The sequence below is a fragment of the Cervus canadensis genome, chromosome 1, assembly GCF_019320065.1.
Source record: "Cervus canadensis isolate Bull #8, Minnesota chromosome 1, ASM1932006v1, whole genome shotgun sequence".
Lineage (NCBI taxonomy): Eukaryota > Metazoa > Chordata > Mammalia > Artiodactyla > Cervidae > Cervus > Cervus canadensis.
In genome coordinates, this window is record NC_057386.1 from 97,334,670 (window position 1) to 97,350,956 (window position 16,287).

General features: G+C 42.8%; 1 protein-coding gene across 1 annotated transcript in view; it reads right to left on the reverse strand.

Moving 5' to 3' along the window:
* Positions 1–296: 296 nt before the first annotated feature.
* The window catches only part of ETFDH (electron transfer flavoprotein dehydrogenase), a 41,287-nt gene continuing 25,296 nt past the window's right edge, over positions 297–16,287 (reverse strand). The window contains exons 7-13 of the mRNA XM_043487415.1: positions 11,883–12,029; positions 8,814–8,954; positions 7,513–7,656; positions 4,776–4,944; positions 2,689–2,871; positions 2,200–2,421; positions 297–661 (exon numbers count right to left, since the gene is read on the reverse strand). Of these exons, the coding sequence (XP_043343350.1) occupies positions 498–661; positions 2,200–2,421; positions 2,689–2,871; positions 4,776–4,944; positions 7,513–7,656; positions 8,814–8,954; positions 11,883–12,029 (1,170 nt within the window). The 3' untranslated portion in view covers positions 297–497. The remainder of the gene's footprint in view (positions 662–2,199; positions 2,422–2,688; positions 2,872–4,775; positions 4,945–7,512; positions 7,657–8,813; positions 8,955–11,882; positions 12,030–16,287) is intronic.

The following is a 16,287-nucleotide window of genomic DNA, read 5'->3' on the forward strand; positions in this document are numbered from 1 at the left end:
CAGTACAGGCTCCGGTTTGGCAGGCGTCTCTAAAGGGTCAGACATTACTGTCTGTCTCAGCTACTCAGTTCTGCGCTTGGAGCTCAGAAGCCGCCACTGACAGCGTGTAAACCAGGAGGTGTTGCTGGGCTCCATAACACTAAGAGGACTGGTGGGCTGGATGCCAGCCTCTGGTCTACAACATAATACACACTTTACGTGAAGTGTTGAACTTGACGAGTCAAATGTACATTACAGGCTGATAGTGTGTCTTGCTTTTGGTGCTGAATCTTGGAAGAATTGGAGAAGTAAATAGGTGCTTCAGCACTTAACAGAGTTTTATTTAAGAGAAATAGTCATAATCTTTATGGGACAATTTAGTATAAAATGATTTCACTGGTAATTATTTTTTGAATACTAATCACTAATATATTGTAAGATATTTTGACACCTGTGAACTTCCAAGTACTGGAAGTTAGTTTGCCATCTGTTTTACAGACCCTGAAGCCAGCTGCAGTTTACATTCCATTGTATGCAGGGCCTCCACCGCCTTCGGGTACCACCCAGTTAATGTTCTGACTTGGATCCTTAATATCACATGTTTTACAGTGCACACAGTTCTGAGCATTTATCTGTAGCCGAAATCCATCACCTTGTTCCACAGGGACAAATTCATAAACTCCTGTGAGGAAAAACAGACATGGTGCAGTAGCTAACTTCAAAGTAGAAGCCGAGGTCCTGGAGAAACTAGCCGGAGAAACCCACCAGGTTTGCTGACGGAACATTTACTCACAGAGAAGATTACAAAGATCCGGGTGTGTGCATCTGCTGTGGGTTTAAATCAGATGTGGTAAGAGCAGAAGGTGTGGCAGCACGTGGCTAGCTGGTGTAACTAACAAGGGAACTCTGCCTCGAGCAGTTTCTGAATGTGATGTTATATACAGGCCTGCACAGGAGACACCACAATACGATGAAATAATGACAGTGTGCATCATGGGGGTTTTGTTTCCCGTGTATGTAGCAGTTCCATTACAGTGTTACCATCTGACCCTTTGGTCAGTCACAGTGGTAACATCAGAGATCACTGATCTCAACATCAAATATAGTGAGAATGTGTAGAATTTTGCAATAATTTCATGTGACCTGTGAAGTGAGCAAATGTTGGGAAAATGGCGCCAGTCAGCCTGTTCAATGCACGATTGCCACAGATCTTCAATTTTTAAAAAGCCCAACATCTACCAAGTGCAATAAAATGAGATCTGCTCATATGTATGTGGCTATGGCTGCAAAGATCAGCTCTTACCCTCAATTTACAAGCCAGTGAGATGACGGGGTGAGGAGCGAAAGTCAGAGGTGGTCACGGCCCTGCCCCTGTCCAGAGTACACTGGTTTCCACACACCTAAGTACTGTGTCTCACCACCCCTGGAGACCACTTCCTACTATAATTCTAGTTGAAAGCTTAGCACTGAAAGATACAGTATTCATGATGGATTTACAGTCTGGAAGCATCTCCCTCGGCTGCATGTGGCCAAAATGTAGTATTTCACGATATCTATATACATACTGTATGTGTATATGTGCGTGTGTATGTCAGCATACAAACCAGTCAATCCTAAAGGAAATCAACCCTGAACATGCACTGGAAAGACTGATGCTAAAGCTGAAGCTCCAATACTTTGGCTCCTGATGTGAAGAGCTGACTCACTGGAAAAAACCTTGATGCTGGCTAAAGGAGAAGAGGGTGGCAGAGATGGTTAGATAGCATCACTGACTGGATGGACATGAACTTAAGCAAACTGGGAGATAGTGAAGGACAGAAGCCTGGTGTGCGGCAGTCAATGGGGTAACAGAGTTGGACACGACTTAGCAACTAAACACAGGAGCATACACACATACATACGGGAGCAGCTGTGACAAAAATTACTTTTAAGTAGCATGAATATGGAGAGAGATGTTTGGTGCTTTTCCCCACAACCCTCACCTTGGGCTGAGGGTAAACAATTTTTCTGAGAAATGCCATCTAAGTTAGGCTTAAGAAATCCCTACTCCAAATTGCTAACGAGAGTAAGAACCGTAAGAATAATGGTTTTCGAAAGGAATCTAGATGTAGGAGCCATTTATAATTTCTAAGCAATAGGAGGAGAAATTTCTTAACGGAAGCCTGTTTTTGACGTGTTAAAGCAGCTCCTTGGAGCACACGTGGAAACGAAGGTACTAACCTGCAGGGCAGAATCGCTGCTCGGGCCCGTCATACACGGACAGGTTTCTGTTTACAGGCACGCTGTCGTCTTTCAAGGTCAGATGTGCTGGCTGGTCGTGTTCATGGTTGGTACCGCTCAGAGCCACGGATGACAGAAGGTCAAAACTGATCTGCCCGTCTGGTTTTGGATACTCAATGGGTGTGCAGTCTTTGGCTGGCTTGAGCTGATCTGAGTCAGACCCTTCCAAAGTTTGGAGGAAGATTTTTAGTAAAAATAGAACTAATTTTAAAGTACTTCCTTAGACATTTAATAACTTATAAATATTATACTGAAGAAGCAAGATTTTAGCCCCCTTACAATGATACCCTGTTCTCTTAACACTGAATTCATTTCTCTCATATGGCAAGTTTAGAACAGTAAAGTAAGAAAACTCCCCTCCTTCCCACTGACTGGATCCCGTTCCTGAGTTAATGACTAACGGCTCAGGCTCAGAGAGGCCAGAATTACCTTTATGTTTCAGAGTCCAGGGCTCCATCCCTCTGAATATCCAGTAGAAGATTCCAGTGTAAATCATCCCTCCGTACACACCCAGGATGCTATGGCAGGACGGTCGGATGTTCCTGACAGCATAGAGCTCTTTCCACACCCACGACTTCTTCAAATTGTCCTCGTACTCAGTTACATCAAGCCCTTTTTATAAAAAAAAAAAAACATGAAATACTGTGTTAAATTGCCTCAAGGAGTCTAACTGTCAAGGTACTTAGCTACCAAAATAAGTGATGCATCTTATGTAATTACAAAAAGCAGGTGGTCATGTAAGACTACACTTGAAGAATCTTTTATGCATAAATGCTGACATCATCCAAAAAGATACCTATTTGATGTGTTAACAGGCAAGGCAGTAAGGCCAAACTGGTAGCGTGGGAAATAAGTTTCAAAATTCAGTGAACCTGAAAAGGATGCTACTTATGAAAGAGAAATTTCAGAACTGATCAGTGAAACCCTTCTACCTGCTATGGGTTGCACTGTACCCACCCAAAAAGGTATTTTGATGTCATAACCCTGAGCTGTCTCAGACTGGGTCATGCTGGGTTGTCTCAGATGGAGTCAGAATAGGGTCGCTGCTGGTGTAATGAGTTAAAACGAGGTTATACTGGAGTGGACTGGGCCCTCAGTCCAATGACTGGTGTTTTAACAAGATGACACACGCAGAGAAGACTTCAGAGGAAGCCAGGGCAGAGGCTGGAGTTGCTGTGCCAGGAGCCAAGAATGCCAGGGGCTCCCGGCAGCTGGAAACCAACCTGGAGACGAGTGGTCCTGCCAACACCCTCACTTCGAGTTGCTGGCGTGGGCAACTCAGAATAAGCAAGTCGCCCAGTCTGTGGTGCTTTGTTGTGATAGCCCTAGGAAAGGACAGTGCCGGACAATGCCTACAGCTCGGGGCTTGCGTTTAACCTCTAACAGATGTCTTCCTTCTGGTTACCTGCTGTGAGCTCCGCGGTGAGCAGCCCCACTGCTCCTCCACCTGGGCTCCTCCACCTGCTCACTCCACCCTTCCGGTGAGGAACCCTGTGTGCAGTGAGAGCATCCTGGGGACACACCCTTGGTGAGGACTCAGTCCCCTGCAGCTCCTCCCCCTGCCCCTGCCCAGGCCTCCATGTCTCCAGGACACCTGAAGGTACAACCTACTTGGGCAAGCATCAAGTTACCAGACTCTGTGGAATACGGCGTAAATCAAGTATTGAGTTGCTACTGTTGTTTGTGGTTCACAGGGAATGAAGCCCCTGCTCTTGAGTTTCCACCCAGGAGGCAGGAGATAAAGTTGATCAATTCCGCCAAAAGGTGGAAAATACCATATGGAAAGAGGGGCTGGGTCTGGGAGTGCCGTGTGAGTACATATGTGTATGTGTACATATGTGTGTGTGCTGCAGATTCACTGATCAACATGCAACCACTAGAGAGATCTGAGCAGAGGTGCAGGGAACTCAGGGGCGCCTGGCACTCCCAGGACCTGGAGAGGGAAAGGAGGTGACGGCAGAGGGTGGGGCAGGTCCCGCTGTTCTTGGGGAAGAGATGAGACTGCCTGACAAGAGGCTGTCCTCGGATGAAGGGTCTCCTGAGGGGCCCTTGGCCAGGCCTGTGGAGCCTGCAGCCATGACGACTCCGCCTGCCCAGAGCGAACATCTAGGGGTGCTGGCGTGTGTGTGATGTGATGTGGGGCCGTCATGCTGACTGTGTTGCTGGCGAGGGTCTCTGGGCATGTGTGTCGGGGGGGCCCTCATGCTGATGGTGTTCCTGGGGCCAGGACACCGCAGGCACTGCTCTGCTTTCCATGTTCATAAATGAGAAGGTGGCCGGAAAAACCTCGCTCGCGGTGAGTTGGCCACAGGTTTCTTTGCCCAGCACGCATCTTAGCGCTTTGTGTAAAGGACAGACACAGTGGGCATCTTCCAGTATCCAGTGAAATAAACATAAAGACCAAGACTCTTAATTGTATTTATTGTCCTCCTCTATCTGCACACTGAGTGTATATTTCAATAGCTTCTTTCTAAATGTCCCTGTGAAGAACCTGAGAATACATAGGAAGTTCTTACCTATTGTCTTTGATTGGAGATTTTCATTAGTTAGTTGATTAAAAATAGATTCTGCTGCCAGAATACCACTTTTCATTGCTGTGTGAGTGCCTTTGATCTTGGGAACATTCATGAAACCAGGGCTACAACCAATAAGTAAACCCCCAGGGAAGGTGAGCTTTGGTATAGACTGAGGAAAGAAAGAAAGCGCATTTGTTAGTTCAGATTCAACCAACACTCTAAAACTAAATACTCCACACTATACCCTCTTTTAAAGCTGTAGAGAAAAACTGAAGAAAAAAAATGAGTACAGTGAAAGGAAAAATAGGAGCAAAAGCAGTTTTTCCCCGAAAGTGAGGGTCAGGACTGTCCCTCTTTAAGGGTTCCTTAAATTCTATTAAGGATTTTTCCCTCCCTCCCCATGACTTACCTACATGAGACCTATGTAAGACCAGAGAGCATCAACACTTAAATAAAATGTTATTTATACATATCCATGTCATAATTAAAAATATTCTCTAAACCTGAAAGACTATTATGTAAAATGTGATTTGCTTTTATAGCCATTCTGGATAACACAGGATTTACCAAGAATGTTATCTTCACTCTATGTGCCCTTTTGTTTTACCTTGGTGTTCAGGGGTGGAAACCTAGATTGTAATCATGGCATCACCACAATTAGCTACCACCCTAAATAATATATTTTACTTAACCTAAGATTAAACTGAATTTCCAAAATAAATTTTTAAAATTTTTTTCAAAATAAATTTTAAGATGATTGTTTGGACCTCAGTACACATTTCTGATGAAAAACAATGTAATCACAGGTGGTGATGTTTTGGTTTAGTCCCAGAATATAGCAGCTAAGTTGCGGATAGTTAGCACGGGAAAATGTACTGTCATCTAATCTGCAGAGTAAAAATGAAAAAAGAGACAGTCGGTGGTGTGGCTCTTTCCTCGTCATGTATTATTTCCTTCTCTGGAAGCTTCCTAAAGTACGCCATGAGTCTCTGCTGAGAAAGCGGTGGGCGGTGACAGTCTGCCAGATGAAGCTGACAGGGACCCCGAGGCGAGGAGGCCCACGGGGAGACCCTGCCACCAGCTGCCACGCCGAGGGCGCACTGCCCCAGCTCCCGGCAGTTACAGAAGCCTAACCTCGAGGGAGCGGGGTGACAAGCAAACAGAGTTGGGCCAGGGCCTTTCACAGTACATGTGGGGGTCACTGATGACTGGGGTTCTCAGACCACCTCAGTAACAGAACCACAGGGACAAAAGAGCACAAAGTCAGGAGCACAGAGCAGACAACAGAAAGAATGCCCAGGGCTGAAAACAGAGAACGGTCAGGAACCTGATCCTGACAACGCTTCTCTCAAATAAGGCTTGCTATTCCTAAATTTGATTCAAGAACCAGAAGACTGAAGTTTAATAAAAGGACATGGATTGCTAGTGTAAATTCTTCCCAAGGGGCGCTTAAGTCCTAAGTGTTGTGGTCCAAGGGAAATGCGTGTTTTTCAGTTCTGGGAGGACCCCAACCTGTGTGGGAGGAGTTATTGGCAGCTGAGCATCTTGTTAAGGAGCTAGGGGCCCAGGGAAACTCGTACTGAGAAATGTCTCCTGGGAAAACTGTTGAACAGGGCTAAATAATTAGAAAGCTTTGGTACAGACTGAGGAAAGAAAAATAAAAAGTCATGTAATACTTGTTATACTAAAAATAATACTTGTAATACTCAAAATGAAATCCAATGTTCTCAATTTTTGCATCTTAAGGGTCTTCAAAAACTTAACGGGAGTTTGTAAAGCTCTGACTAATTAAATCAGAAAACTTAGGTAAGAAGTGTACGTGTGTGTGGGGCGGGTGCGGATCATCTCTTCCTGCCCATCTAAAGATCATCTGGGGCGTTGAAGTGAACAGGCAGATGATGTAAATACGAACCTGTATGTACTGTTGAGTATACAGAAGCCTTCATACTAGAAATTAAAGAGTAGCATCAGGGTGGCAGTAGCTATTGTGGACATTATTCAAAAGAGTTTAATGGGCTTGAACACTGGCAATTTAACAAAAATTACTGCAAATGAGTAACTACTCTAGAAAAAAAACCTCATGAGAGGTAATCCTGTAGCAATGGAACTTAGGAACAGTGTTATTTTAGAACTCCAGCAATTCCATTCATAATTTAGTTGTGATTTTACTTGACTTTATGAATGTATTTAGAACTTCACTTAAGGTTAAGTTAACTTTTCTCAATTTTCTATGATCTATTTGTTACTTTTACAATAAATTAAAAAAGATATCCAATTTCTGAAGTAGTTCTAATTTTGAACATATACTAAAATAGGACACATAAGGGTAAAAACTTAGCAGAGGCCACTTAAAGGGCATGGATATTACTAGGTAGTTGAGATGAATTAATTACCTTTGCTGAAAACTACTATCGTCCTTGACTTTCCTGGCAGCTAGCTAAGGAATAAAGGAGAAGATCTTGTTTAAATTTTCTGGTTAAAAACAAACCAACAAACAAAAAAAGGCCCATGAATTTTTCTCTAGAAACAAGTATATCCTTAAAAACAAATCCATGGTATAATTTATTTAACTCTGGTGTGGTAGGTACAGTTTTATAAATACTAGGGTGCTTTGCTTGGTTACTTAAATTTTCTCCCTATGAGATAACCTTCTATTCTTTACCGAGGGTTGTGACCTCATGTTTCGACGTTGCATTCACAATACAGAAATCAGGAATAAAAGAGAAGGCAGAGTTACCTGAAGGCCACCTTCATTGAGTGCTCTGGCTCCATAGGCAATCCTCTTCCCACCTTCCAGTGTTGGTTGGATGCTGGGGTGGTGTTTCCACCTCTGAAACTCTCTAAATGGACTGAGGTATGGGTTTTGATAGTCCAGACCAACCTTAAAATGTTTATATTTAAATGAGACATTGCTATTTCAAATTATGTCAAGATGAAGTATGAGCAATTATTTATCAGAAAACATATACATTAAAATTCTTATTTCTCAAAGGATTTAGAGAAATACATGCAATGATCCAAATATAATTAAATAATTGGAATAGAATCCCTTTGGAAAAGAAGGGCAAACAATAGATGCCATGATTTCATAACTTGCAAAACTTAAAATACTTAGAAGATATTGATAAATCACTGTACTCTCCAAATCAAAACTAAAAAATATTTGTAGGTAGATGTCATGCATTATGTGTCTACAAAAGGAGTTGTAATAATTTATTATTCATTTATCAACACCAACTCTAGACATCAACTAATAAGCTCTATACAGTACACTGAGGCAAAACTTAAGAAACCGAATATAATCATAAAGAGGGCAAGAAATATCAGAGGTTATATTTTATATGGTATTATGAAATGCTGAAATTAATAACCAAGCCTTTTTTGCTCTGAGAAGATTAAATCACTATAAAAAAATAAACAAAAGGAATGCAGTGAACACACCAATAGTGAACAAATTTAAGGTATCATATACAAGTCTAATCGACATTGAACTATAAAGCTGCAACCAACGGCAAGGTGCAGTAACTCATATTGTCTTTCCATTCCCTGTAATATTCAAGATATAATTTATTGCAAAGATGTAAGTGACCAAGAGGGAGAAAAGGTTCCTGTTGAAAATTACAGGTTCACACCCGCTGTGGACTGCATTTCCAGTGATGGCGTGCCTCAGGGGACACGGGCTTCAGGTAGGACAGGTCTGGGCGGGAGTCCTGCCTCTGTCACTTAATGGGTGTGTTTGGGAAGGTTGTTTCGCCTATGTGAACTTCAGTTTTCCCATAAGTAAAATAAGGACGGACAGACTTCATGGGAATCTTATGGAACAGGATTCCCAGGGAAGCACCCAGCACAGGGTCTGGCGAGTAGCGGAAGTGGACTGATGTTGACAACGGCCATAAGCATTTCATGCGTGGATAAAAGCAGAAAGGAAGCTTCACATGACTATCCTTTTACATTCTCCAGATCTGACACCCTGGTTTTGGAACACTGAGGAGCACTGCCTCTCGCAGTGGAACTCCCCATCACGGGCACATGACTCACCACAAAGCCGAGCGCTACCAGGGGCTCCCCTTCATCCAGGTGATAGAGGAACGATCCCCCGTACGTGTGTCTGTCCAGCGGCCAGCCGACGGTGTGATCCACTCTCCCAGGTTTCCACTTCTTCTCGTCAATAACCCATAACTTAAAAAAAAAAAGGGTCCTAGTGTATTATTTAGATATTTTATGTCACCACATGTACAAAACCTGCTAAGTTCTATGTTTTATTTATGAAGTTACAGTGGAAAACTGTAATAAGAGAAACACATAAAAGGCATTTCAAACATCCCAGCAAACTGCAGGGATGAACAGAAGTAAAGAAACTAGTCAGGAATGCTTTAAGACATTAATCAGGTTCTCCAATGGGTAAGGTGTTGGTGTTTGTAGGAAACGCCATAGAGGGGATGAGGGGCTGGTAGCCACCTACACCTGGATCCAGGTGGGGGCCTTGCGGGAGTGCTTGCCTCAGAAAGTGCACTGAGTTCTGCTTGTCAGAGCTGCTACTTTACAGGACAGATGTTATTTTTTTGTAGAAAAGTTTATTTCCTCCTGCACTGCCTTCTCCCCAACTGAAGCAAATCGATCACCCTACTTTCAGAAGGGTAAGGTCTAAATTTTATACAACAATTTCCATGTGGAATACTATCTAAAAATCAGATTTTATGTGACATCACATAGTGTTAAGTGCAATCTGCCAAGTGAAGGTTGCTCAGTCATGTCCGACTCTTTGCGACCCCATGGAAGATATAGTCCATGGAAGTCCCCAGGCTAGAATACTGGAAAGGATAGCCTTTCCCTTTTCCAGGGAATCTTTCCAACCTAGGGATTGAACCCAGGTCTCCCATATTGCAGGCAGATTCTTTACCAGCTGAGCCACAAGAGAAGCCCAAGAATACTGGAGTAGGTAACCTATCCCATCTCTGGCAGATCTCCCTGACCCAGGAATCGAACCAGGGTCTCCTGGCTTGCAGGCGGATTCTTTACCAACTGAGCCACAAAGGAAGCAATCTGCCAAAACAAGCCCTTATTCACAATATAACAAATCTAGTTATGTACAGAATTTGAACCTTTCTGAGTTTTACCACCAAAAATATTTTTAACAAAAGAATTATAATGAAACTTTTATGCTAATAAACCTAAGGTTTTGGAAAACAGACTAGAGACTAAATAAACTGAGAAAATATACATTTAACCTAATAAAAATGTATGCTGCAGATTAAATATATTGAGTGGGTATTCCATAAACTAAATTATATTTACATTATAATTTTGAATAAACAATTCTTATAGGATGTGGTCATCTTAAAAAGAGCATATGGATAACAGGTCAAATCCTATTAGGGAAATGGAATTACAATGAAAAAAAATTAATGTCACAAATATTTTCAAATTCAAGACTTATTTCAATCAACATTTGATAAAACAATTAGAACATGCAGACACAATTTATATAATAGTGAAATTTGATTAGCAATATTTTCTAGCCCCTTGAAAGAAAGTGAAGTTGCCCAGTCATGTCTGACTCTTTGCGACCCCATAGACTGTAGCCTACCAGGCTCCTCCATCCATGGGATTTTTCCAGGCAAGAGTACTGGAGTGGCTCTGATATAAATCACAGCAGGATCCCCTATGACCCACCTCCCAGAATATTGGAAATAAAAGCAAAAATAAACAAATGGGACCTAATGAAACTTAAAAGCTTTTGCACAACAAAGGAAACTATAAGCAAGGTGAAAAGACAGCCCTCAGATTGGGAGAAAATAATAGCAAATGAAGAAACAGACAAAGGATTAATCTCAAAAATATACAAGCAACTCCTGCAGCTCAATTCCAGAAAATAAATGACCCAATCAAAAAATGGCCAAAGAACTAAACAGACATTTCTCCAAAGAAGACATACAGATGGCTAACAAACACATGAAAAGATGCTCAACATCACTCATTATCAGAGAAATGCAAATCAAAACCACAATGAGGTACCATTACACGCCAGTCAGGATGGCTGCTATCCAAAAGTCTACAAGCAATAAATGCTGGAGAGGGTGTGGAGAAAAGGGAACCCTCTTACACTGTTGGTGGGAATGCAAACTAGTACAGCCACTATGGAAAACAGTGTGGAGATTCCTTAAAAAACTGGAAATAGAACTGCCATATGACCCAGCAATCCCACTTCTGGGCATACACACTGAGGAAACCAGATCTGAAAGAGACACGTGCACCCCAATGTTCATCGCAGCACTGTTTATAATAGCCAGGACATGGAAGCAACCTAGATGCCCATCAGCAGATGAATGGATAAGGAAGCTGTGGTACATATACACCATGGGATTTTACTCAGCCGTCAAAAAGAATTCATTTGAACCAGTCCTAATGAGATGGATGAAACTGGAGCCCCTTATACAGAGTGAAGTAAGCCAGAAAGATAAAGAACATTACAGCATACTAACACATATATATGGAACTTAGAAAGATGGTAATGATAACCCTATATGCAAAACAGAAAAAGAGACACAGATGTACAGAACAGACTTTTGGACTCTGTGGGAGAAGGCGAGGGTGGGATGTTTAGAGAGAACAGCATCGAAACATATATACTATCAAGGGTGAAACAGATCACCAGCCCAGGTTGGTAGCATGAGACAAGTGCTCAGGGCTGGTGCACTGGGAAGACCCAGAGGGATAGGGTGGAGAGGGAGGTGGGAGGGGGGATCAGAATGGGGAACACATGTAAATCCATGGCTGATTCATGTCAATGTATGGCAAAAACCACTACAATATTGTAAAGTAATTAGCCTCCAACTAATAAAAATAAATGGAAAAAAAAAAAGAGAGTACTGGAGTGGGCTGCCATTTCCCTCTCCAGGGGATCTTCCCAACTCAGGGATCGAACACAGGTCTCCTGCATTGCAGACAGACGCTTTACTGTCTGAGCCACCAGGGAAGCCCCTTGAAAAATATCCCAAATATTTTCAGTCATTGTGAACATTTCCGACTAATGATAATTACATGACAACACAAATGAGTGGAAGCTTCATCCTTCCACATTAAAATTACACCAGCAAACGCAGGTACCTCCTTCAGCCCGATTCCGTAGGTCTGAGGCTGGCAGCTGGCCCTTAAGTCGAACTTCCTGTACAGCTGCTTGGCCAGGTGGCCGTGGCAGCCCTCTGCAAAAATCGTGACTTTAGCATGTAGTTCCAGTCCCCGCTCGAAAGTGGTCTAAGAAATAAGAACACGTTAAATTGCAACATTTGACAGTTTCTAAAACGTTCACATTCTGGTTCGTTTTGAATTGAACTATGATTCAGATACAGAAGAGAAGGTACAAATATATAATTCTAGGAGTAAAACTAATTACTGTTATAAGTGGAATTTAAATTTATAAGGCAGTCAATCAATTTCTTGTGTCTTTATTACATTTACTTTTTCACTTCAAAAGTACTTGATTGAATGGTTAAGTTTGTAAGAATTAAAACAAACAAACAGACAGAGCACGCTCCCTCTTCCCACCACCTACAAATGAATATACAGTGAGAAGTGAGGGGAAGGGCAAATGGACGAAGGGGCTCAACTGTGGTGATAGATGGTAACCAGGCTTGACGTGGTTGTCACTCTCCAGTGTATACAGACATTGGATTATAACACTGGATACCTGAAACTTCTATCATTAAAAAACATTTTTTACCTCACATCAGTCGGCAGGGCCATCATCAAAAAGTCTACAAATAACAAATGTTGGAGAGGGGCTGGGGAAAAGGAACCTCTCCTACACTGTTGATGGGAATGTAAACTGGTGCAGCCACTATGGAGAACAGTATGGAGATTCCTTAAGAAACTAAAAACAGAGCTACCATATGATCCAGCAATCCTACTCTTGTGCATATATCTGGAGAAAACTCTTAATTCAAAAAGATGGAAGCACTCCTATAGTCACTGCAGCACTGTTTACATTAGCCAAGACATGGAAGCAACTTAAATGTCCATTAACAGATGAAAGGATAAAGAAGATGTGGTACATATACACAAAGAAATATTACTCAGCCATAAAAAAGAATGAAATAATACCATCTGCAGTATCATGAATGGACCCAGAGATGATCATTCTAAGTAAGTCAGAGAAAAACAACTATCACATGATACCACTCATATGTGGGATCTAATTTTTAAAAAATGATACAAATGAACTTATTTACACAACAGAAACAGACTCACAGGCTTTGAAGACAAACCTATGGTTACCAAAGGAGAAATGTATGGGGAGGTGGGGAGGGATAAATCAGGAACTTCCATTACTGGGAGTGTGAACACTTTTGCATTTGCCGGTACATCTGTGCCTGTCTTGTGCATCATCCACACGCACATGCACCCTATAAATGACTCTGCTTAGTACCTCTGAATTTGTTTTTGTCTTTCTCTTACTATACTTCATCAACCATAAACCATGTTAAGAACCTAGCGTGCGGAGTGTTACCCAAATATATACACACGCCTATATACTGAGATCTTACATATACACCCAAACTTTTCTGGCTCCTGATTTCACAAAAATAGGATCATATAATCCAACCTTTTGTGCATCTTACTTTTCTCACCATAGCACTTCCAAGGAAATCTCCCAAGTCACTGTGTGGCTCAAATCTTTCCATGTGGGAACACCACAGGTTGGTGCTTCTGCTAACGGGTAACAGACATTCACTGTTTCTGGTCATTTGTGATGAATAGCAGGTTATAAAACATACACCCTGTATACGTGCCCTTACAACATTGGTGCTTTTGTTCCTCTAAGTTAGGTTTCCAGGAGTGGCACTGATACTCCTGGACACACCTTCTTTAATTTTACTAGATATCCTCAGAATGTCTTCCCCAGAGTCTGAACAACTCACACTGCTGCCCGCAGTACGTGAGAAGACACTTTCCCTATTTCCAGCTAGTGACAGTATGCGTGTGTGTGCTCAGCTGTGTCTGACTCTTTGCGACCCCATGGACTGCAGCTCACCAGGGCTTCTCCGGCAAGAGCACTGGACTGGGTTGCCATTTCCCTCTCCAGGGGATCTTCCCAACCCAGAGATCAAATCTGCACCTCCTGTATTGGCAGGCGGATTCTTTACCCCTGAGCCACCGGGCAAGCCCATACCTTTTCTTCTTATGTTTTTGCTAAGGGTAGTACTAATGCATTGTTATGTTAATTTGCCTTTTCCTGATTACTCTCTTCAGCATCTTTTTCTTTTTGATTCAAGAAATATTAACTGAATGCATCTGGTGTACCAGGTTCTACACGAGGCACTGGGGAAGAGATGACAGAAAAACACCGTTCCTTCCCTGGGGCGAGGCACAGGGGCAGGACTAAATATCAATAACTATGCGGGTGTACAAGGACCAAGTGTGACTGGATGCCTGGAGTGGGGAGCACGGCGCTGGCAGGGGTTCTGGGGGAGAGCCGCGTGACTGGGGGAGCAGGAAGGGTCTCTGTGAGGCACTGGCCTGGGAGTCATGGACCCTGGACAAGAGACATCTAAGGACCTGCCTCCTGGTCAGCGCTCACCTGGATCTGCTCTTCTGTCCACTGTCTTTTTTTAAGATTCTGCCCGTTTTTCTAACGTGTTCTCTTTTTCTTGTCAATGTAGAAGTGCTCTTCGATATCACTGGCACTCAAACTATTTTCCCCAGTCTACTGCTTAACTGCAGACTTCTCGGTATTTTTGGTATACAGTCATTTAAAAAGGCCTGTCTTATAGGTTTCTAATTTCTGTTATAGGATGGCCTACCTTACACCTAGGCTGTAATTATAATCTAGGTTTCCTTCTACCTTTTTTTTTATTGTCGTAAGAAGTCATCAGAATTTTTATAAAACGAAGGTCCAACCCTATCTGCTTCCAGATAGACATGCAGTTTATCCAGCTTAACTCACACCACAACAATTCAATCTCAGTGAACTAAAGTACTCCTCAGTATAATTCCACTTCCTCTTAGAGGCAACACACCCCCGTGTGTGCAAGGGGCAGTCCTGGAGCCATACGGCCTCTATTCCAATCCCAGCCACACCGCCCAACAGGGGTCTGACCCTGGGCAAGTCACTTAACCTCCTAAATGTGAAAACGTCCACATCAGAATTCTGACAGGGGGCTTCCCTGGTGGCTCAGCGGTAAAGAATCCCATGCCAGTTCAGGAGACGCGGGTTTGATGCCTGGTCCGTGAGGATCCCACATGCTGCGGAACTAAGCCCATGTGCCACAACTACTGAGCCTCTGCTCTAGACCCTGGGAGCTACAACTACTGAAGCCTGCGTGCCTCAGAGCCCTGCTCCGCAACAAGAGAAGCCACTGCAATGAGAGAAGCCCAGGCACTGCAGTGAAGAGTAGCATCCACTTGCCGCAGCTAGAGCAAAGTCCTCACGCAGCAACAGAGACCCAGAGCGGCCAAAAATATACAAATAAATAAAAACTAAAAAAAAAGGAATTCTGACAGTAAGAGCCTGACAGATATAAGATTAGAGCTACTGAATGAGCAGCTGGACAATGATTCTGGGACTTGGGGGAGAGGTGTTTAAAGCTGTGTCACCAAATGAGGCCACTATGGAGAAAATATAGGCAGAGGATCCCACAGTGAAGCCTAGAGCCCAGATACTTGGAGGATGGGCAGGGTGGGGGTGGCAGAGGATGAGCAGGCAAAGGCAGAAGGGGGCCCATGAAACACCAGGAAGCCCAGGAGAAGGTGGGGTGAAAAGCAGGAAGCGTTTCTGGAAGGAAGGTAGTCAGCTGTGCCAGCATGCCCACCAGGAGGCCGGGTGACAGGAGAGAGAACCGGGTCTGCCAGGCAGGGTCTCTGTGAGCCACCAGAAGGGCAGGGGGAAGCCCAGCCATGCCGGGATAAATGAGCCAAACAGCAGAGGACACAGTCGACCCTTGGTTCTTCCCCTTCCACACGGCTATACGAAGACAAATTGAAAAACTTAGACTCTGTAGCTCAAATTACTGAGATTCCACTGTACTCTTCTATGCTGTTACATCTATATATACACAATATATAAAATATAAAAATGTTTTTACAACTACAAAGCACAGAACACAAAAATATACATTTGGACAAATACCACAAGAACACGCACAAAAAGAAAGTATCAGAATGGGAGAATTTGTGTGCTTCAATGTTATTGTAATATTAAACACAAAAATTTTTAAAGAGTAAATGGCAATTTATAATTAACTGATCATAATATAGAAAAGAATAGCCATAACACAGGAAGAACATAGGAAAAACAATATTCTTTTGTTATTATTAAGTCCCCTTAGAACTAAGTTCCCCTTCTTACACTGTTAGTAGGAATGTAAGCTGGTGCAGCCACTATGGAGAACAGAATCAAGGGTTCTTTACAAACTAAAAATAGAACTACCATATGATTGAATAACCCCATTCCTAGGCATATACCCAGAGAAAACCATAATTTGAAAAAACACATGAACTTCGGTGTTTACTGCAG